The sequence below is a fragment of the Typopeltis vanoorti genome, chromosome 12 (assembly GCF_054136105.1).
Source record: "Typopeltis vanoorti isolate ZY-2024b chromosome 12, IOZ_Tvanoo_1.0, whole genome shotgun sequence".
Taxonomy (NCBI): domain Eukaryota; kingdom Metazoa; phylum Arthropoda; class Arachnida; order Uropygi; family Thelyphonidae; genus Typopeltis; species Typopeltis vanoorti.
In genome coordinates this window covers 21,079,320-21,100,280 of record NC_143560.1, presented here as the reverse complement: position 1 = coordinate 21,100,280, position 20,961 = coordinate 21,079,320, and the positions used below count along the sequence as shown (strand labels likewise).

The following is a 20,961-nucleotide window of genomic DNA, read 5'->3' as shown; positions in this document are numbered from 1 at the left end:
GACTCATCGAGGGAGAGTGTGCCGACAGCATCGAACGATTGGTTCCCTTCCAACTACTAACTGCGCTCAAACTTACTTAACTGAGCCATTAGTAGCAGAGGCTCTAGTGTAACTAGTTCCTCCAGAATGGTTACGAATGGTCAAGCTGAGATTAGAGAAGAATTTAAGTATTTTACAAAAATATATGTGAACACTGATTACATTTAGAAGAGAAAATACTGTTGAGGGACAAATGTTACTTAATGACAACTACTTAATGTTCACATATAAAATCACTTGGCAATTCATGAGGTTGGACAAAGGGATGATTACATGCTTTTCTCAGCAGTAAACAGATCTATATTAGAGTTAATCACTCTACTGTTGATCATCAAAGAATTTCTGAGATTGTGAATATAACGGAGAACTACTTACAGTACAAAAACAGGAACCAAAAAATTATATTATGCAAATTTCATGATCAGCAAACAATTGGGAACAGTTTTCCCCTCACATAAAATTATCCAAATATGCTTTATGTTGCTATTTTAATGTCATACAGAGATGGTTCAAATAAAGAATATTAAAAATGAATTTGTGATCCTTCCTTCAGGAAATGTTTTTCAAAAACTTTAAACATAAAATGTGTTTTTTAAAAAAATACAATTAATATATCATTGCAACTAAACATTGCATTTTAATATTAAAAAGCATGAAAATTATAACAAATTTAAATGAAATGATGTTTTGTTTGGAAAACGGTTCAAAAATAAAACCAATCCATCTCTAAAATGAAACTTCATTAATTCTTCAGTTTTTGCTATGGTCCAAACCTATCAAAACAGGATGCAATTATGGACCACAAATTCTTCCATGCTACTGATCACATTTGGTTCACATTCTCTGCCATTCTCCAGTGCTTTGCTAATGTTATATGTACTATTTATGATGTTATAACTCTTCCACAATCTTTTTAATGTCTGTTTGCCTTCTCCTTAATTGCAAAAATCATTCAAGAATGAGCTTATGGTATGGTACATGAAGTTTACAATGACAAAAACTTCACTTTATAAATCTTAGGGAATGCTCAAGATCTAAGCTATAAGCTAATCAGTTATTGACAAACAGGAGAGACTTCAGCTGGTTCTTGTGATGATATTCCACAACTGTTGGAGTAAAATAATTCAAAAGCTAATCAAGAAAAATCTCCCCCACCCCCATAATTCAATTACATCATCATTAAATTCCTGATATGTATCTCAATGGATGTACAGGGTACTAAGATAGTAAAAATATAAAAACTCATATACCAAGTTCCTATCAGCAATTTTTCTCCAAATTATTGTTATCTGTCAGGACTTCAACATTGTCAGCCACTTCTAACTGTATCAATCAACTGCATCTTGATGTTCTTCTGGGTCCCTTTTCTGCTATCCTAGTAAAAAACACCTGTTTTGACAACCTATCCTCTCCCATTCTGTTTAAGTGATCATACTACATGAAATTAGCTCTGCTCACACACTGCTGAATGCTAATAATATCAAATTTCATCCTAATATCTTTTTTTTTTTATTAATATGATTCTGTAATTGATGCTTTCACTCCTGTGATTTTTCTCCAAACTCTCATCTGTGGTTCCAAGCCTTTAATCAAATGTTTTATTTCTAAACCACCTCTCAGATCCATAAGTAAAACTAGATTTGAATACTATCCTATATGCAGTTAGTTGAGTATTTTCACTGATCTCTCATACTCCATGCAAATTTATTCAGATGACTCCCAACAATACCAGCTTATTATATTGTAGACAGCAGCTTCCCATATTGAGACCCCATGTTTTAAGATAAATAAAGAATTTAATAAAACTAAAAAAACATAGCCCTACAAGACTCATAAGTCATCTGACTTACATTCTCAAAAGCTGTTAAAAAAAAACAAAAAAACTAGAAACAATTAATTACACATATGAGATGTTATCAGAACTTAACATTTATTATATTGTCTATTTCCTGAAATTTAATTTGAGATCTTCACTAAAAACTGCACCTAAATAGCCGAATTTTTTTTCTAGTTCTACACATTCACCATACCAAATTTGTTATAGCAGTTACTCAAATTAGTTAAGGAATCCTAACTACTAGTAGTGGATTTAATATCTCCAATTCTGATATAGGCCTAATGCCACTTTTCTCCACAATGTGATCCATATCAATGATGAATAACAGTGGAAATATGTGCACCCTTGTCTCACACCTGATTTAACATCAAACCATCTTCCTGTACTTCCTTCAATTCTAACTGTTAACTTACAGCTCAAATATAGACTGTTGCTTAATATAGTTGGATCCAACAATTTCCATTTGGCATAAACCTGGCTTGTGCTTCTCCAAGTTTTTTTATCTTCCACAATTTTCCTTTGCCTCTTCTCAAATATGCTTGCATTACCTGATTCACTCATTGGGAATATTTGCCTGCAATTCTCATTCAGTTTTACTTTCCTTTTTTTCTAGATACTAGAATGGGTACCATGCCTTCTGAATTATGAAGTGCATCCACTGGAAAACTTACTCCATATATGAGCATTAGTTAGTAGTCGAAATCCATTTACTGCTTTTCTGCATTTCAGGAGGGTTTTTTGATGGGCTTTTCTACTACAAATATTGGTATGAACTCCTGACTACATTGGTCTCCAAGGTTTGATTTACTGCTATCCAACTCCATATTCTCTCCAATAATATATCTGTCCTTGAGTCTATAGTTCGCTGAAAGCTGCTCCACTTGGATTTTTTTTAAAACTAATTTTTCTTTTCAATATCACATTCATTTTTATTGATCAAAACTAAATGATAATCACTTCCTATTACAAATTCTCTGTATACTGTACTCTTGAATTTTGAACTAGTGTGAGGATATCATTATCAACACAACAGTCAATGCAATTTCTTGCATCTTCTCTATATGTAAATTTGGGCACATCTATGGTAGAACATGATATTAGTAATGACTAGTCCATGTCCTGAACAGAAATAAAGCTAGTACTTACTGTTATTATTATATTTGTCTTTCTCCAAATTTTCTCAAAACATGTCTGTATATCTATTATTCATTTCCTGTTCTGCTGTTTAGATTACCAATAAAGACTATCATTTCCTTTATATTACAGTCTTCTCTAATGACCAGAAAAATTCATCCACTTCGTCCTCATTGAAACCTAATGTTGGACCACAGCACACTGTCCAATTCCTTATGCTGATGTTTGCCCACATCACTCTACTACATATTCTCTGCTATTCAAGAATATTTTCATGTTCCATGTTGAATACTGCAGCTATTATTTCCTTTCCCTGATCATTATCACCTAAATATAACATCCTGTAATGATTATTTTGACCCTCAATGTATTTCAATTATTACAGCCAAAAATGAATGGTAGTCAAGATAATCACATTTTCAATGCTTGGGTTCTCAGAAAGATAGATAAAGAATGGTTTCATTATTGTCACTCAAATTAGCATACAGGATACTTTGGTCTTCCTCTGGGTCTTCTTCCTGTCATCCCAGCATTAAACATCTGTTTTTACTAACATTAAAGATGCCAACAAATGCATCATAAATCCAAGGTGTTTCTGGCAGCACTTGCCTGTGTTGCATCATGCTACTTCACTGAAGCCTTGGTTCTGAACACACAACATGCGCACTTTGCACTGCGCATGCCACTACTCGCGCAACGCCAATGAACGCTGCCAGAAACACCTCGGCTCAGATTTGAGACTATTGTATTGCAATTCTTTATGTAAATGGTAAAATTATATGTATACTGAAGAATTGTTTTAAAATAAATTTCTTTATGATTTATTATTAGTAAATGATTGATTTGTATATCTATTTTATATACCTATATACTGAAGGTCAAAAATTTCTCAGGCGAAAAAAGGTCGCAAGTGTAAAAAGTTTAAGAAGCTCTGGTCTATATCACCTAGCCAAAATTTTGACATTTCCTAGAATGCTTCTTTCTAAATACAAAAATCATCTGACTGAACAATAAAATTTCCAGAATAGAATATTAGAAAGCATTTGTAAGTCATATTGCAGTTTTTCAAATCCATGTTTCTTTCTTACCTTCCATAAATGGTATTTTAATTCATAAAAAAAAAAAAAAAAAAAAAAAAAAATCTGCTAAAGCCTTTTTATTCCTGTATATAGGAAGTAGGTGAGGCCATTTAGCCCTACCCAACTTTTTGGAGACTGAGTGGGCAATTCAATCTCCACTGGTACTCAATCAGAGATAGCTGGCCCAAGGCTATCACTAATTAAGCAGCACGCAGTGAAGTGAATGGCTCAACAAGTGCCACCATCTCATGGTCCCTAACACAATATATTTAATCTCTGAAAAAATAATGTGGGTTCTATGGTCGATTTTCTTGAGTTTATAGGACGAAAAACCAGAGTTTCTGGGAGAAAAAGCCTGCTTTCCCGTGCCAGAGATCGACTAACTCGGGAACCGGTCAAAAAAGGGTTAGAAAAATTTCCTCTAGTCGCCGACTAGACTTAAAATCAAGTCTTCCTTTGTGGGGCCAAGTGGCGTGGTGTGCAAACGCCACATCCACTGAGCTACACAGGCTCGTTTTAATTAATAAATTATAAAAATCAAAATTCTCTTCCCATTGCTGACAGGTACTGCAAAAATAAAAAACCTGTTCTGATGTAAGTAATGGAATGCCCAACACACTACATAATCTATTCCAAATACACAGGGCAAGAGGGCAGCTGTAGAATACATGTTGTACTGTTTCCAATCGGCAACAGATGTCACAGATTGGATCTCCGATGCTAAAGTACCTCCATTTGATGGTACTGACTGGAAGCTGCCCATACGCAATTCTCCAAGCAAGATCCCTCTGGTTAGGGTATCCTTGGAACTTCAATAAGTTATGAAACAAAATGTTGTTGTCAGTACCCAACTACGGAAGTTCGCAGCAAAAGAGATTAAAGATTTCTTTATACCAAATTTTACTTTTTTTAATGGAAAGAATGTCAATGCCAAAGCAGCATTGTTGTAGCAGTCTTAGAACTAAGCACAAAATGTTGTAGTATTCAGGAACAATCTCAGCTTTTGGACCTTTATAATAATTTTCTCCAAATAGGGAAAGATGAAAACCCAGGTAGTACAGGAGAAGATCTGCACATGTGTGATAATGTCTGCAATATTTTATGGAGTTTTGAAGATGTATTACTTAAACAGCAGAATTTTAAGACTGGAAGCCCAAATCCTCCATGCTTCTTTGATAGTTGAAGAAATTCCTTTTTTAACTTTTTGGTATCGGTTGGACCAAAACAATTGCACAGGCTTACTATATAATTGCTTTTCTTCAGCCTCTGTGATGTCTGTAATATTTATTATATACAACTGAGTAGGGAAGATCATGGTTTTGAGTACTATGGCCTTAGAAGAAAAGGAAACTGGCCTTATTTTCCAGTCATCAAAGAGTTCGATGTTCTTGTATATAAGTTCTAGAACTGGTAATATTGGGTAAGTGCAGAAGGGAATTCCAAGTATAATGAGGGAGGTTCTCTCTTAGGAGTTAGCCCAAATGGGATGCATCCAAGATCCCACTTTCCAAAAACTTTTAAATTTGTCTTGTCTGCATTAGTAGTTAATCCACTGATGTTGCTGAGTATTTCCAAAATATCAAATGAGATATATATGGAATCATTATCCTTCAAAGTACCCACTACATTATTTGGCATATGCTAATACTTATTTTCCTTCATTGTTGAAAGAACTGTTATTCCTAGCACAGCACGTATATTGTCAACTTCTGTAAGAAAGGTTCAAGAACCAATGCAAAGAGCAATGAACTAAGAAAGCAACCTTGCTTGACTCCTTTTTGAATTCTGACTGGGTCTGGCAGGAACCCATTAACTAAGAGGCAGGTAGTAGAATTGGCATAGGCTCCTTTGATAATTGACAGCAGCTTTTTACCCCCACCAATTTGCAGGAGAATGTGGAACAAATAGAGATGCCAGACATTATCAAATGCTTGAGAAAGGTCTACTGATAGCAATGTCATCAACTGCTTTTTCATATGAACTAAACGGAATAGATCACATAGCAGAAATATTAAATTCTACTGCTCAGACTGGAACTCCATACACCTGTGTGCTTTTAATTATGTATCACATTCCCACTTTGAGCCTGTTATTGATAATGCGGAAAAATATCTTGTAGTCAGTATTAGATAGAGAAATAGGTCTCCAGCTACTTAAGGTGTGATCTCTATTAGGTTTTAGAATGAGGACAAATTCACTTGATATGAGTCCTGATAAGAGAAAATAATTAAACAGTATAACTGGAATGGTAAGAATAAAATTCCAGGCTTTGTAGTAAACTTCTATTACTAGACCACCAGGTCCTTGGGATTTTCTTGTCTGGCATTCTTTATAGGCTGTGGTAACTTCAGATGCTGTAATGTGTCTCAAGCCCATCTTGGATATGAACAGGAAAGTCATTAATTCCAAGAGTTATAATTTCCCTTATAATAGTGGTCTTTTAACTTTTTTCTTTTGAGGAAAGCCTGTTCCTTTCCCCATTCAGTCATATTCTGTTTTAATGGTTGTTTGAATTTTAATCACATATCCCAGTTCCAGGTAACATTATTCCAATTTGAACAGAGGGTCTAGAATTTGGTTGAAAAGATCAATGGAAATGGTGGAAGTGTCCATGTCCACAACTGATCTCTACTTGTTCCATGCAGTGGAATTAGAATTATCCTATTTATAAGGGAAGAAGAGAGATAAATTCGATCAAGACGGCTACCAATATATTGATTCACGTACATGTAAGCCTGGAGATTCAGATTGCAAATCCTCCATATGTCTATCAGTTGAGCATTGTAGAGACATGTTTTTAATTGTGCATATCCCACTTTTCCACTCCTGGGATGTCCTCATATTTTGTCTGATGGGGTTTTCAATGCAATTCCAGTCTCCAGCTGCTATGATGTAGTGGGCACTAAATAAATACAGTTCCAATTCCTGGAAGAAGTTTCATCTAACTATTCCATTGGATGGAGCATAAACATTTATAAACCTTATTACACATCCACAGTATTTCCAGTCTGCCTATGAAAATAGGACAGAAACATTGAAAATATCAACTGCATCAACATTGTGAATGGGGAACTTATAGAACAAGTAAAACATTTCAGCTACTTAGGCACGATTTTTAGTGAAGATGGTAAGTTAAATATGGAAACAGACAACAGAATCAACAAAGCTGGTATGGTAGGAAGTCAACTGAATAAATTTATATGGAATAAGAGAGAAATTAGTCAAAACACAAAATTAGATGTATACAAAACAGTGGATCTGAGAGCTGGGTTAGAAGTAAAACACTTGACCAAAGACTAGAGACTGCAGACATGAAAGTCCTGAGAAAGATTAGGGGCATGAACAGATTATTATTATTATTATTATTCGTGACACCTCCAAAGAGTCCGAAGACTCGTCGCGGGAGGATACCTACTATACAACTGTCTCCACTACTACACCTAACCACTACTACCGATCATCTCCATCAACACCATCTACTGCCCACCACCACCACAACTAGTATTTTTTTGTCTATAAATTGCGTGTGTGTTCTGAAGGGCCGATTTGTCTGTATGTGGGATGAAAAACCCGATGATGGCAGCAATGGCAATATCATATTAAAAATGAGGATATTACGAAAGGAACTTGATATTGTCAGCATCCAGGAATGCATTAGCAGAGCGATTCTCAGGTGGTATGGTCACTTAAGCAGAATGGGAGAGAAAAGATTAGCAAAACAAGTGTTCTCTGTCAGGATGGCAGGAAAAAGACCCAGAGGAAGACTAAGATATAGGTGGATTGATACAGTAAAAAGTGCCTTAGAAGACAGAAATATAAGACCTGATAATATTGGAGTCTTGACATTTAACAGACTGAATTGGAGGAAAATTGTAGATGGGAAGTTAGTAATGATGTAAATTTTTCATGTAGTACTATCATATCCTGTACACTCCTTGAGGGCATGTATCAGGAATTTGATGATGATGAGTATTTCCAGTCTATTATCAAGATTCTCCCTTATGGATATTACAGAATGACCCAAGGAGGGGGCCAAGAATAAGAACTCCTACTCTAGCTCTGTTAAATTTTCCAAAGCTCCAATAAGAAAGAAGTGGATATCTATCTGTTAAAGTTTTTACATCTTTATATCTGTAGCAGTATGTTTCTTGGCGAAACAAAAACCTAATATTATAGTGTAGCATAAGTTTCCATATAGTTTCCCCCCAACATACAAATTAGCTAAACATTTGGCCAAAGCGCTCACACACATTATACTGGCAACACACCATCACACATAAAAACTCAGTCCACTTCAAAGCCAGCATAGAAAACCTTACACTCCAACAGACTGACATAATGGTCAGCTTTGACGTCTCCTCCTTATTCACAAATGTCCCACTCAAGGAAACCTTAAAGCTAATCCAAACTAAATTTCCTCCCAATATCTCAGCCTTATTTCAGTTCACAATGAACTCAGGCTATTTCGTTTGGCATTGAAAATTCTACAAACAAATAGAGGGGACAGCCATGGGTTCACCACTCTCCCCACCCTTGGCCAATTTCTTTATGGAGACCTTTGTAGAGGAATCCTTAAATTCTGCCCCACAAAAACCAACTGTATAGCTTCGCTACGTTGATGATGCGTTCACTATTTGGCCACATGGTTCTGATACACTCCTCTCCTTCTTAACACACTTAAACAACGAACACCCCAGAATTAAATTCACCCTGGAAAAAGAGGAAAACAACAGCCTCTCTTTCCTAGACACACTAGTCACCCGACAGCCTAATGGAACCTTGGTTTTCTCAGTTTATAGAAACCCACCCATACAGGCAGATACATTCACCAACAATTCCATCATCCCCCCCCCCCTCACAACAATATGGAGTTGTTAAGACACTATACAAGAGCTAAACTAATCTGTTCAAATGACAGTGCCCTAACCGATGAACTAAATCACATCCTCAACACTTTCTCAGCCAATGGCTACCCCCCACAAAAAAAAATCCAAAAAATATTGAAACCAGTAAACCACAACCCCCCCCTTCCCCCTCAACAAAGATTACTCTAAATCCATCACCATTCTTTACATCCAAGGCACCTCGGAAAAAATTACAAAAATCTTAAAAAAACATGACTTGACTTCTTGTAGTGGACCATATAGAAAATTGGCATCCCTTATCTGCTCCAACTAGACCTCCCTGGTGTATACCAGGTCCCTTGCAGCTGTAAGTTGTCCGGTTTCACCAGTACAGCCACTCTGGTTTTGCAGACCATGCTCTGGATACACACCACAGAATACGATGGAAGAAAGTCACAATAATACACCGTAGCAAGTTCAAATTTGAAAGACTATTCATGCAATCGGCCTCAGCCCTAAGAAACATGCCAAACCTCAACAAATTTGGTTGCATGAGACTGCTCCAAATTTGGGAGGCTTACATCAGGAGACCTTCAGCCCAACGGCCAAGAATACCTACATAGCCGCTAGAAGGCACCATCAGGACTTTTAGGAAAACCATAGCTTCCTCGCTTCGTTTCTCGTGTACTGTGTTTAGTGCCTGCGTGCACGTGTCTTTACTGTAAGTTCCTTTGAAGATGGCAACATGACATTGCCGAAATATTGGATATATATTAAAGTTTAATTTAATGTATATTCTATTGTACATTGTAATTAAGTTATTTAGTAAGCATGTGTAACCAATGTCTAAGTCTTTCTACGAGAATTCCATATAGTTTCTTGTTTAATTTGCCTGTGGAATCCTTGTACATTTAATTAGGCAATGCAGAAAGGAGATACTATGATTAATGAAGTGCGCTGGTAAGTCTTTAATTTCTAGATTTTGAATAAGGCTGATGAGATCTTCAATCTGTGAAGGAGCAATTGTGAAGCCTGCTTCTTGTAAACTGTTTTCAGTTTTTTTACAATTGCTTTCCATTATTTCAATTTCATGCCTATCGTTCTTGATTCAGAAGCTACTTATTTTCTTTTCATGTATTATAATCATACTGAGAAAACTTTGAATCAGTAAACTTTATTATTTTTTCTATAATTGTATCTCTTGCTTTTCCTTTATTAGCATGAGATGGTTCTTCATAGACCATGAACTCTTCTGAGCCTGAAGAGTCTTCATTTGAAATCTTTACATTTTTTTATTACTTCTTTTTCTTTTAGATGAAGTTCCTTTTTTTTTACACATCTTTTAATTTTTTTTGTTTATCCTCAATTTTTTTTTATTAATTCATCTTTCCTTTCTGAAGATCTTGTCTGCATATTGAATTCTTTCAGTCATTTTACTTGATTTTCTGTTTCTTCTCTAGTTTCTCCTCGTAGAACAGTTTCATGTGTTTGCATTTCATCTTGTATCTGTTCAGTTGTTATACTAGGTTCATTATTGATAATTTCAATTTTCGTTCCATCCATATTTGACTGGGAAAGTGGCTTTGGCAGTTCCGGAATTTTGAGGCTAATTTCTGGCTGATTTGGTCAAGTGCTTTTTGTGATATTACCAAGTGTAATTTGTTTAAAGGTGCCATCTTAACTAGACTGAATTGGAAGATCCAAGAACTCTTCTTCATGCCTCTCTGATATATTTGGTGTTCTAGTTGGCTCTACCAGTACTCACACTCTTTCAGTGAAATTCTGAAAGTACGAGTGTTAATGCAGTGTTTAGAACTTTCGCATTTCTGACAGGGTTTGAGACTCTGATTAGTGATATGTCCAATTTCCATGCAGCTGAAACATTTAGATTTGGGGCAGCTGACACCCAAGTGATTGTATGAACCACAACACATGCACTGCCTCTGTACTCTGGGATAGTATACCATAACTAGGGTTGTACTGATATTGACAAAATTCGGTATGAGTGTCTTCATATCCATTGTGAAGGTAACATCACCAGAAAACCAGTTTGGATCTTCACCTGATAAACCATTTCATAAGTTACTAATTTTACTCCATTTCAAGAATGGCTGCGTAAGAATTTCATTACTGTTTTCTATATATTCCATTGGAAATTTTTCAATTTTTACTGTTTTAACCTGGCTTCCCACCATTACAGGAATAACTGTGCTGCCTTCAAAAGTAAAACCCTGTAATAGAGTGTCCCTTGTTTCCACATCTTCAACTACAATTAAATATTTCCCTCTGCTATACAGGGTGAAAGAATAAATCTTACTAGCAGTAGCTATCTCTTTTAAAACATTAGTCACCCATCTTGCTTCTTCACATCGTGGAATTTCAATTCCTAGAGTTTGCGCCCTTGGAGGAATGGGTACCATTATCTGAGGTGGGGAAAAACACTAAAACCTCTGCCTGTGATTGTAAGAGAAAAAAAAAACTTTCAGTTTTAAGACTGAGAATTAAATAATTCTATGAGGTAAAAATAATTCTACACCACCAGCAAATGATTTATTTCAGCTAAAATAAAATGGCAGCAGTGATACTGCCAAAAGTAATCCCGTAATGCAGATATTAACTGCACTACCAGCAATCTTAAGTTTACTTTAAAAAAACCAGTGCTAGTTGGGGCAAAACCACCACTAGCACTAGTAAAATAAAATCAAAGTGAAAAACAAACAAAAGAAAACCAAAGTACTTATCTTGCCAAAATCTGAGCTATCATCAGCAGGAGCCAGACTCAGAAATGATAAGTTGAAGTAATACAAAAGTCATATTTCCATATACAAGCAGCACAAAGATGTCACAACTTATTACTAAAATATTCTGGATTAGAGATAGATGTTGAAAGTTTTTCCACTTGGTTATACTATAAATTAAAGATGCCAAATTATATTCTTGGTTTAATCCTTTATCCAAGTATAAACAAACAAACTTTGCGAGTGAAATAACTTCACGATCGGGCAACTTTGTTTGCTTATACTTGGATATAATTTCTTGGAATCTTTAATTTATAATATAACAAAGCGGAAAAACCTTCATTATCTATCTCTAATCCAGAATATTTTATTAATAAGGTGTAACACCTTTTGACTACTTGTATATGGAAATATGACTTCTGCATTACTTCAACTTTGGTATCACTTCTGGGTGTAGCTCCTACTGATGAGACCTCAATAAAGGTCGAAACCAATCTAGGTAGTGATCCTTCCCATTATGCATAGCATTAAATATGTCCATAAGAATATGTGCTTTGCATTATGAGATACCAAGGCAAGCGATGTGAAGTCATTAGCCTCCATATACAAGTTGTCCAGTCATGAAGTGCAAACTTTGTTTGCTTACACTTGGATAAAGGATTAAATCAAGAATATAATTTCTTGGCATCCTTAATTTATAGTATAACCAAGTGGAAAAACTTTCAACATTTACCAATATTTATTTTCTATATTTTAACTAAAGTTTTCTGCATGGCTTTTGTTTAGCTACTTTTACACACTGGTTTGGTTTCCTATATTCTTCTCTGTATTCCCTGAAAGCAAGTGCTGACATACCAATAACTTTTAATACACTTTCTTCTTTTCTGACTGCCTAACTTCCTAATTCCCTTATTGGATACTAAGGCAACTGATGTGAAGTATTATATCAGCAGCTGATATTAGCCTCTATATACGAGTAGCCCAGTGGTAAAGATACTTAACATGCAAACTTTGTTTGCTTACATTTGGATACAGGATGAAACCAAGAATATAATTTCTTGGCATCTTTAATTTATATTATAGCCAAGTGAAAAAACTTTCAATAAATAACTTTCTAAGTGCAACATAAAGTTCTGATTTTTCTGCCTCTGCATAAAACTTTGCACACTTCTCTGGCTGATTTAATCAATATTTTTTTCAGAGTGTGTCACTCCATCTCCAACATTTGATTCTTGTTTTCAAACTCTAATTTTTTTTCTTGAATAATATTTGTATATTTCAGCCTAAAATTCGCCTCTGAAAGCTACTCAACTTTGCAACTTTCTTACAGACTTTTCTTTCCAATATGATATTCAATTTTATCCTGCTCAAAACTAAATGGTGATCACCTCCTGTTTCGAATATCTTACATATTTATGTCATATGCTTGGGGAAGGAGTGTCCTAGGTTCAATTCCTGTCAACGACGTGAGGAGCTTAAGGATCTTCCTCAGCCATAGCCAAGTTAGCCGGTTTTGGGTGTAGACAGCAGGGTTTCTTCTGCCAGTTTATCTGAGGTTTTTCATCCCTCAAGCAGGCAAACTGGCCCTGTGAACAAACTGGCTACAGTCGTAGGATATAGTACAGCAAGGAAGGTGAAAGGAAACCACCCTGCTCATAATCATGTCCCTAGTATGCTAGCATATAGCTATCCCCACCAGCCGTATGGATGAGGGAATAGAATATATTTATGTTCTGAATAAGAACAAAGTTATCACTATCAACAATAACACAGTCAATTAGACTTCTCTTCTTGTGATTCTGCATACATCTTATGTTGGGACATGATGTCAGTAATGACTAATTCATGTGCTGAACAGAAATCCAGCAGGTAGTTATTTTGCTCTTACACCCAAATTTTTCCTAAACATTTCTGGATGTCTGGTATTCATTTCCTACTTGAATCTTGTTTTCAAAGTCTTATTTTTTATCTTTTTTTCTTTAACACATTCCAAAATAAAAATTACAATAATGCAGATGTCAAAAATGATATCACATGTAAACACTTAACGTAGTGTCTTCTCGACTGGAAGTTTGCCAGGATTTTGCCAGTTCATAAGGATGGTTAATCACATAAAGGTGGAGAATTATAAATCAGTGAGTCTTCTTAGTGTTTTCTTTATCAGAAAAGGTGATCATTCATACATGTGGTCTGATGCTCACTTTAACAGGTTGTATATAATACATGATAACATTTATATACAGTCATCCCACGACTTACATCCATTCGAAGATACATCCGTGATCCCATAAGGGAATAAATACCATTTTTGACTATACTTTCAAACAAGATGCGAGCGTAAAGTAAAAAAAGTTTTTTATTTAGTAACAATGCATCATGCAACAATGCAGCAACAAACCTCCCTTGGCAGTCGGCATGTGGCTTCAACAGTTCCTCTGTTAATTTTGTGTTTAAAAATAGGTTATTTGTGTATTTATTGTTAAATATTTTGCAATATTTTGTGCAATATAGCCCCTACACACCCAATTAAAAAACCTAGTGAAGAATCACAGAAAAAGAGGGGAGCAATTGATCTTGAAACGAAGTTGTAAGTTCAATGATAGTGACGAAGCAACGACAAGGTCCTATCGTTGATTGGAAAAGCTACTTCCATCATGCATAGAGGACCTGAACCAAAAGCGCATACCTCTTAGTGCTATGACCATAACTAAGGTACTAAGTCTCTTCAACATGATGAAGGAGAAAGCACGACCCGATTGCGACTACAAATTCAACGCTTCATCCGGTTGGTTCATGAAATTCAAGCAGCATTTTGCACTGCATAATGTGAAAATGTATGGTGAATCTGCAAGTTCCGATGAGAAGGCTGCCAAGGAGTTTATGGATAAAATTATTACGGAGGAAAATCATTTGACACAGTAAATATTTAATATGGATGAGACCTTCTTGTTTTGGAAAAAAATGCCTGAGAAGACAATTCATCCACAAAAAACTAAAATCTATGCCTGGTTTCAAAGCTCTTAAAGACTGTGTTACAATTCTATAAGGGAGTAATGTGGCTGGATATAAACTGAAACCATTTGTGATATGGCACAGTGAGAATCTATGAGCCTTCAAAAACATTAGGAAGCATACTCTTCCAGTCCATTAGCGGAGATATAAGAAGCTGTGGATAGCTCCAAATTTTTTGCGAATGCCCTAATCAACCTGTAATGCAAGTGAAATGGAAAGCTATAGTGTGAAAGGAAATGTAGAATTTAAAATTTTATTAATTCTAGATAATGCCCTAGGTCACCCATCTTATATCAATGATCTTCACCAAGTTCAAGGTCATGTTTCTCCCTCCAAACACTACTTCATTGATCCAACCGATGGATCAGGGAGTTCTTATAGTGTTTAAGGCTTATTATCTATGGAGAACTTTTTCACAGGCCATTTCTGCTATTGAAGGAAACGACCAGACTCTCATGCAATTCTGGAAAGCATTCAATATTTATCGTGCTATTAAAAATATTGCTGTAGTTTGGGACGAAGTGATCCCTCAATGTATGAGTGGCATATGGAAAAAGACATTAAAAAGGTTTGTGCACGATTTTGAAATTTATTATAAAAATGAAGTCCTTTGTAAACTGAGTGAAGAAATAGTGGGCCTAGCAAACAATCTGAATCTCAAAATGAATGATGATGACATAGTTCAACTCATAGAAAGTGCCCCTGAACAGTTGACCAACAAAGAATTGGTCGACTGGAGGAACATGTAGCAGAAGAGGAAGAACAAGAAAAGGAAGAGGAAAAAGAGAAACAAGGAGAGGTTGTTAAACAATTGACAGTCTTGCAGAAATGTTCTCTGCAGTTAGCGATGTTCTCAAAATGATTGTAGACATGGATCCCGATGCAGAACTACTTATTAGTAGAAAGGAAAGTATATGATGTGTTTGCTGCCTATAAACAAATTTATGATGAAAAGAAGAGGAATAAGCAAAGCATGTTGGACATTTTCATCAAAAAAAAACAAAGGCTACACCAGAAGAGCCGCCTGCCTGGTCCTTCACATAGTTAATGTAACGAAGTGTAATGTAATGATTGTGGAGGAAGATTCGGGTGATTATTCTCCTGTTTTATAGTGGCAGTGCACAGTACAGTTTTATCATAAGGTTTAAAAATTAAAATGACAGTATACTTATTATTGTTAAGTCACTAACCCCTATATCTCTGTTGATTTAATGTATCGACTTATGTCCAAACCAACTTGCGTCCTTCCGGATGGAACGAAACCCCGATAAGTCGAGGGATGACTGTATACATAAAATCTTGCAAAGATTAATGTATTGTATATGTGTATGTATGTATATATTATTTTCAGATATAACATTTTCATTTCAAACCAATAGTGAATTGTATGATGTACAGACAATTTCTGCTCTAGCAGTTCAGATTTCAGCTGCAGGACATTCATAATTTGGAATTATCTGACTGGATATAAAAACTGCAGACAGAGCAACTTCTTACACTCTCCCTACAAAGACTGTATTAACTTTGTAAGTTCTGAGCATGCAAAGAAGTGAAAATGAATTGCACATCATTTATAACACATAATCTGAAAGACCAATGCTTGATTGAGCATAGCAGTTACTTAAAGTTTCAACTTGTAACATTAAATGCACAGCTAGTAGCAACTGCTACTAGCTGTGCATTGTGTTGATCATCAAATTTTGTGTGCTCTTTAATTTGATACTGTTTTAACTGTATTATATTGTTTTTGATCTTCCTCTGTTAAATGGCTTGTATTATTGTACATTTCTTCTTTATGTGAATCCCAACAATGAAAGGTTGTAGACTGATTGTGCAGTAATATGAATGGACTAATGATTGGATAATCTGGAAATCCTTGAAACCAAGCATGAACTTGAAATTTCAAGCCACTTCAAGCCTCCAATAAATGTGCTGGAATGCATCATCAAGGTAGTGAAATTCATCTAGCATCCAAAACAAAACACTAGCTTTCAGACTATATATGAAACTCACAAAATATGTAAATTAAAGGAATTTAATATACCTTGGCATTTTCACAATTCTAGTATTTACTGGAACTGATGAGTTTGCATAAGTGTCATCTGTGAAAGAAGGGAGAAAAAAGTCAACAAGTATTAATCATAATATTAATAAAATTATTAATGCCAACAATTATTAATCATAAGCTATTTACACAAGGGAAAAACTAATCAGTCATAATAAATTCAGTCATATTTAGCAATGCTGTTTTTAATCATAAAAGCTAGATAAATAAGACTCAAAGAAATTATTTAAAAATGATCACATTTTCTTATTAGTCAGATGGATCTGAAATTCAAAGAGCCTATTCTAGTTTCATGTTATTTCTTTCTTGGTCTAACAACTATTTTTTCCATTCGTTTTATTTATATCTAATACTAATTACTATTCAGGGCAATTATGATCAGGGAAAGGAAGGAGTAGCAATAGCATGCAACACTAAAGATGGAAATAAACTCCTTGAATGGAGGCAATCTCAAATAGAGTAAGGTGATAAATTTCAAAATGGAAAACAAGTTGTGAACACATCACATCAAATAATGGCAAGGATGCGGAGAACCCTGACATGCAGAAATAGAGAGGTTATGATTCCATTGTATAAGGCCTTGATCAGGCCTCATATAGATTATTGTGCACAGATTTGGTCACCGGGTTTTCATGGTGACGAGGATATGTTGGAAATGGTACAGAGAAGATTCACAACGGTAGTCAGTGGTCTTCGGAATGTGGAGTACGAGGCCAGATTGAGAGAATGTAAGTTGCAGAGCCTCGTGAATAGGAGGAAAAGGGGGGATATGATTGAGACATATAAACTGGTCATGGGTTGTTATCAGGTAGACATGGAAGATATTTTTCATAGAATTGAAGAGGGGAGTAGAACAAGAGGCCATTGCTGAAAACTGTATAAGGAGAGTGTGTGAACAAAGGAGTGAGAAGCAGGTTCTTTGCATGGAGGGTGGTTGGTGAGTGGAATGCATTGCCCGAGTGTGTTGTGGATGTGGACCCACTGAATCAGTTTAAGACGCGGTTGGATGAACATTGTATGCAATAGTGAGTATCTCCCATGATGAGTCTCTGACTCCATGGGGGTCAGGTGTTGATAATAATAATAATAATAAATGTATCAATTGCAGAATTATAGATAGCAATTTGTAAAAAAAAATGAACAATGTAGAATTTATTACCTCTACAGAAAAAGCATAACACAGAACCGAGTACCTTTTAGGCTGCTTTGAATTAATACCAATGTCATCAGCCAAGTGTTGTGTGTGTGTGTGAATTATCTAGTTATCAGTCAGCTGTATTGCATAATGGGAGAATCAGGTGGTGCAAAAGAAAGTTCACCGATGAATTTATGAATTTCAGTAATTAATGAACTATCTCTGAATAAGTTGTTGTGTGTGCTGAGGTATAAATGCTCAGAGTCTGACTCAGCAGTGTTCCTTTTCCACAGCGTTTCTGTATGAGTGCTCTAAAGCGGTTATTTATCATTATCAATTATCATTATTTAAGTTTCTTCAAAATATATTAGCAAACTCTTAACTATATTATTTTAGATTTTTTGGCTAGACAGGATTTGATTTTCACTGAATGATCATCCGATGATGCTCCTCATCATCTTCCTCATTGTATTAGGCTCGATGCTATATGCAAAGATATGATGTGTAGAATGCATATGTTTATCTGGCCATTTTGTCTTTCTTGCAGGAAAAAAACTATCTTGAAAAACCTGAGCTTCAGAGAAATATCAAACTAGATAACTCACCTTTAAATGAGTCAGTACAAAGACCCATTTGAAGGTATTCCACATTCTAGATGAGAATGATTCAAACTCAAGTCTTTCCAATCACAAGGCACTGTCATTAACCACTGAGATAGTCTGAAAACTGATTTCTGCTCCACTTTCCTGGCCTGACACCTCTTTCAAACTGTTAGTTCTGTTCAGAGGCCACATTTAAATCGTCCTATTCTCAGATTTTCAAATTATAAATCTATGGAACAATATGACTTCATACGCATTCCGGAAAACAGGATTCTCATATAAGCTGAACGTTCATCTCTGTTCCACTTTACCAACTATATCACAGCTTCATTAGCTCTTCAGTGAAGCACAGTCATCAGTATGTTAATTACTTATAAAATGTAGTACTGGGATTAGCGAAGTTAAGCTCAATATCGTCTTAGAAATCATACTTTTTTTCCGCATTCCTTAAGGCTTATCTAAATAAAACCACTTAAGGCAAATCAAAATGTATGCACGTTGATAGTCAGACCACAAGTTATTATAGAAATTGTTTTTAAAACAGAAAAACCATAAAATTACCGAAATAAATCTCTGACGGCAAATCTTCTGTCATACAATTAAAATCAACATACTGAGGACAATTAAATTCATAACGTGGGTCCATTTGCGTTGTCATTTTTCGCAACGTATTTCTACGAGCGATCATAAACTGCTTTCTAGCCAAATCGTCAACTTGTTTAAATTTCCCTCGCAGCGCCAGTACACTTAGCGAATCAGTCTGCATGTTAAATACGGATTACTTACCAACACACTAAGTGTTAATACGGAAAACATAAATAAAAAATTCCTTATAAATTAAACAGCTAAACAAGCATAACATGTGTATTTAAGATCAAATAAAGAGAAGCTTATAAAATTTTCATACAAGAATCTACATTTATATGCAACAAGGTTAAGTAGACTGTTTGGAAAAACATTGCTAAGTAATATTAAAATTTATTAATGAAATATGATTTTTTTAATGAAATTGATAACTTTCTTTTAACAGAATAACAAGTTTTTAAATGAAGCCTATATATTTTGATAAAAGTCCGAAAGTTTCTTCGATTAGACAGCGCATTTTGTAAATTGTTATCTGATAACTGATATTGCGGAAACTCGGGTTTTTTCGTCCTCCAGGACAAGCAAATCGGCCCCGTGAACACACACACATGGATTATAGACATGAATACGTTTCAGCCATATGTCGATCCCACACTCGGATAAACTGGGGGGGGGGGGGGGGGGGGGATGGTGAACAACCCCGTAAAACAATCTCATCAGGAACACTTTGTGATCCTAGGTCACAAAGTGTTCCTGATGAGATTCCGATCCTAGGTCACCTAGGATCGGAAACGACTGAAAGGGAAAATCCACCACCAACTGATATTGTTTTCTTTATATAAAAAATAAAATAACTCAAATAAATCTCCCAATACTTTTTTTATTCCCATAAGAAGTAGGTGAGGCTGTTTATAACCGTAACTTCTAGAGCACGAGGGGAAGGTAAACTCCTGCATTTAGCCAGTCAGAGTTAGCTCACCGAAGACTGTTAATTTTAAACGGAATCCAGGGAAGGGACAGTAGACAAGTGCCGCCATTTATGTTCCCTAAAGATAACGCAATATATTATCTAAAACAGAGTGAATTCTATAGGCAATTTTCTTGAGTTTACGAACGAAAATCCCGAGTTTCCAAAAGGAAAAACCTTTTGGTCGTACCAAAGATTGACTGTCCCAGAAACCTGTTGAAGAAAGGATTAGAAAAAGTTCCTCTGCTGGACAACTAGAATCGAACTTACGTTTTTCCTTCAAGCAGCCTAGCTCTATGGATACAAATGCCTTTTATTCTACAAAGGAGTGGGCGAGGCCATTAAGCTCTAACTTTTTAACATTAGCGAACAGCAAAACTACACAACCAAACACACATTCTTTGAAAAAGACTATCATGATTTTAATGGACATTCAAGGAAAAGAGTAGAGAAGACAACTGTGCAACACTAATAAAAATAGTATATATTGTTTTCTGAAATAGTGCGAATAGCATTTTCACAAAGTTATATGGTCACTTTAAAATAACAAGATATAAAATTATATCTTGTTATTTTAAATAATAATAATAATAAATAATAAAATTAATTTTAACTGCATTACTGTATGACTAGAATTGCATCAACTGCTGCAAAGCATCTAAAATACAGTCTATTTCTCTTAAAAATACAGCTATTCAAACACAAGAAAAAAAATGGCCTACCCCTTTCATTCAAAAGTAAAGAAAAATCAAAACAGAAAAATTGTATTCCATGAGACGAAATTTTAACTTCTAACGTAGTCATTTTTATTTCAGTATTTTAGTATGATGACATTTATAAATGAAATACACAAGATTTTAATTTTTTTAATTTTTTTATTTAGTTTATTGATTTATTTTATTTTTTAATATTAATAGCTTGACC

The 20,961-nt window shown here is 35.2% G+C and overlaps 1 protein-coding gene across 3 annotated transcripts in view; it reads right to left on the bottom strand.

Moving 5' to 3' along the window:
- The window catches only part of LOC150100620 (uncharacterized), a 174,156-nt gene extending 154,959 nt beyond the window's left edge, over window positions 1-19,197 (bottom strand). For 2 of the 3 annotated variants that reach the window (XM_090401971.1, XM_090401972.1), the window contains exons 1-2: window positions 19,047-19,197; window positions 16,728-16,785 (exon numbers count right to left, since the gene is read on the bottom strand). In XM_090401971.1, the coding sequence (XP_090258097.1) occupies window positions 16,728-16,785; window positions 19,047-19,173 (185 nt within the window). In that variant the 5' untranslated portion in view covers window positions 19,174-19,197. The remainder of the gene's footprint in view (window positions 1-16,727; window positions 16,786-19,046) is intronic. The other variant, XM_090401973.1, reaches the window with a different exon arrangement.
- Between the last annotated feature and the right edge of the window lie 1,764 nt (window positions 19,198-20,961).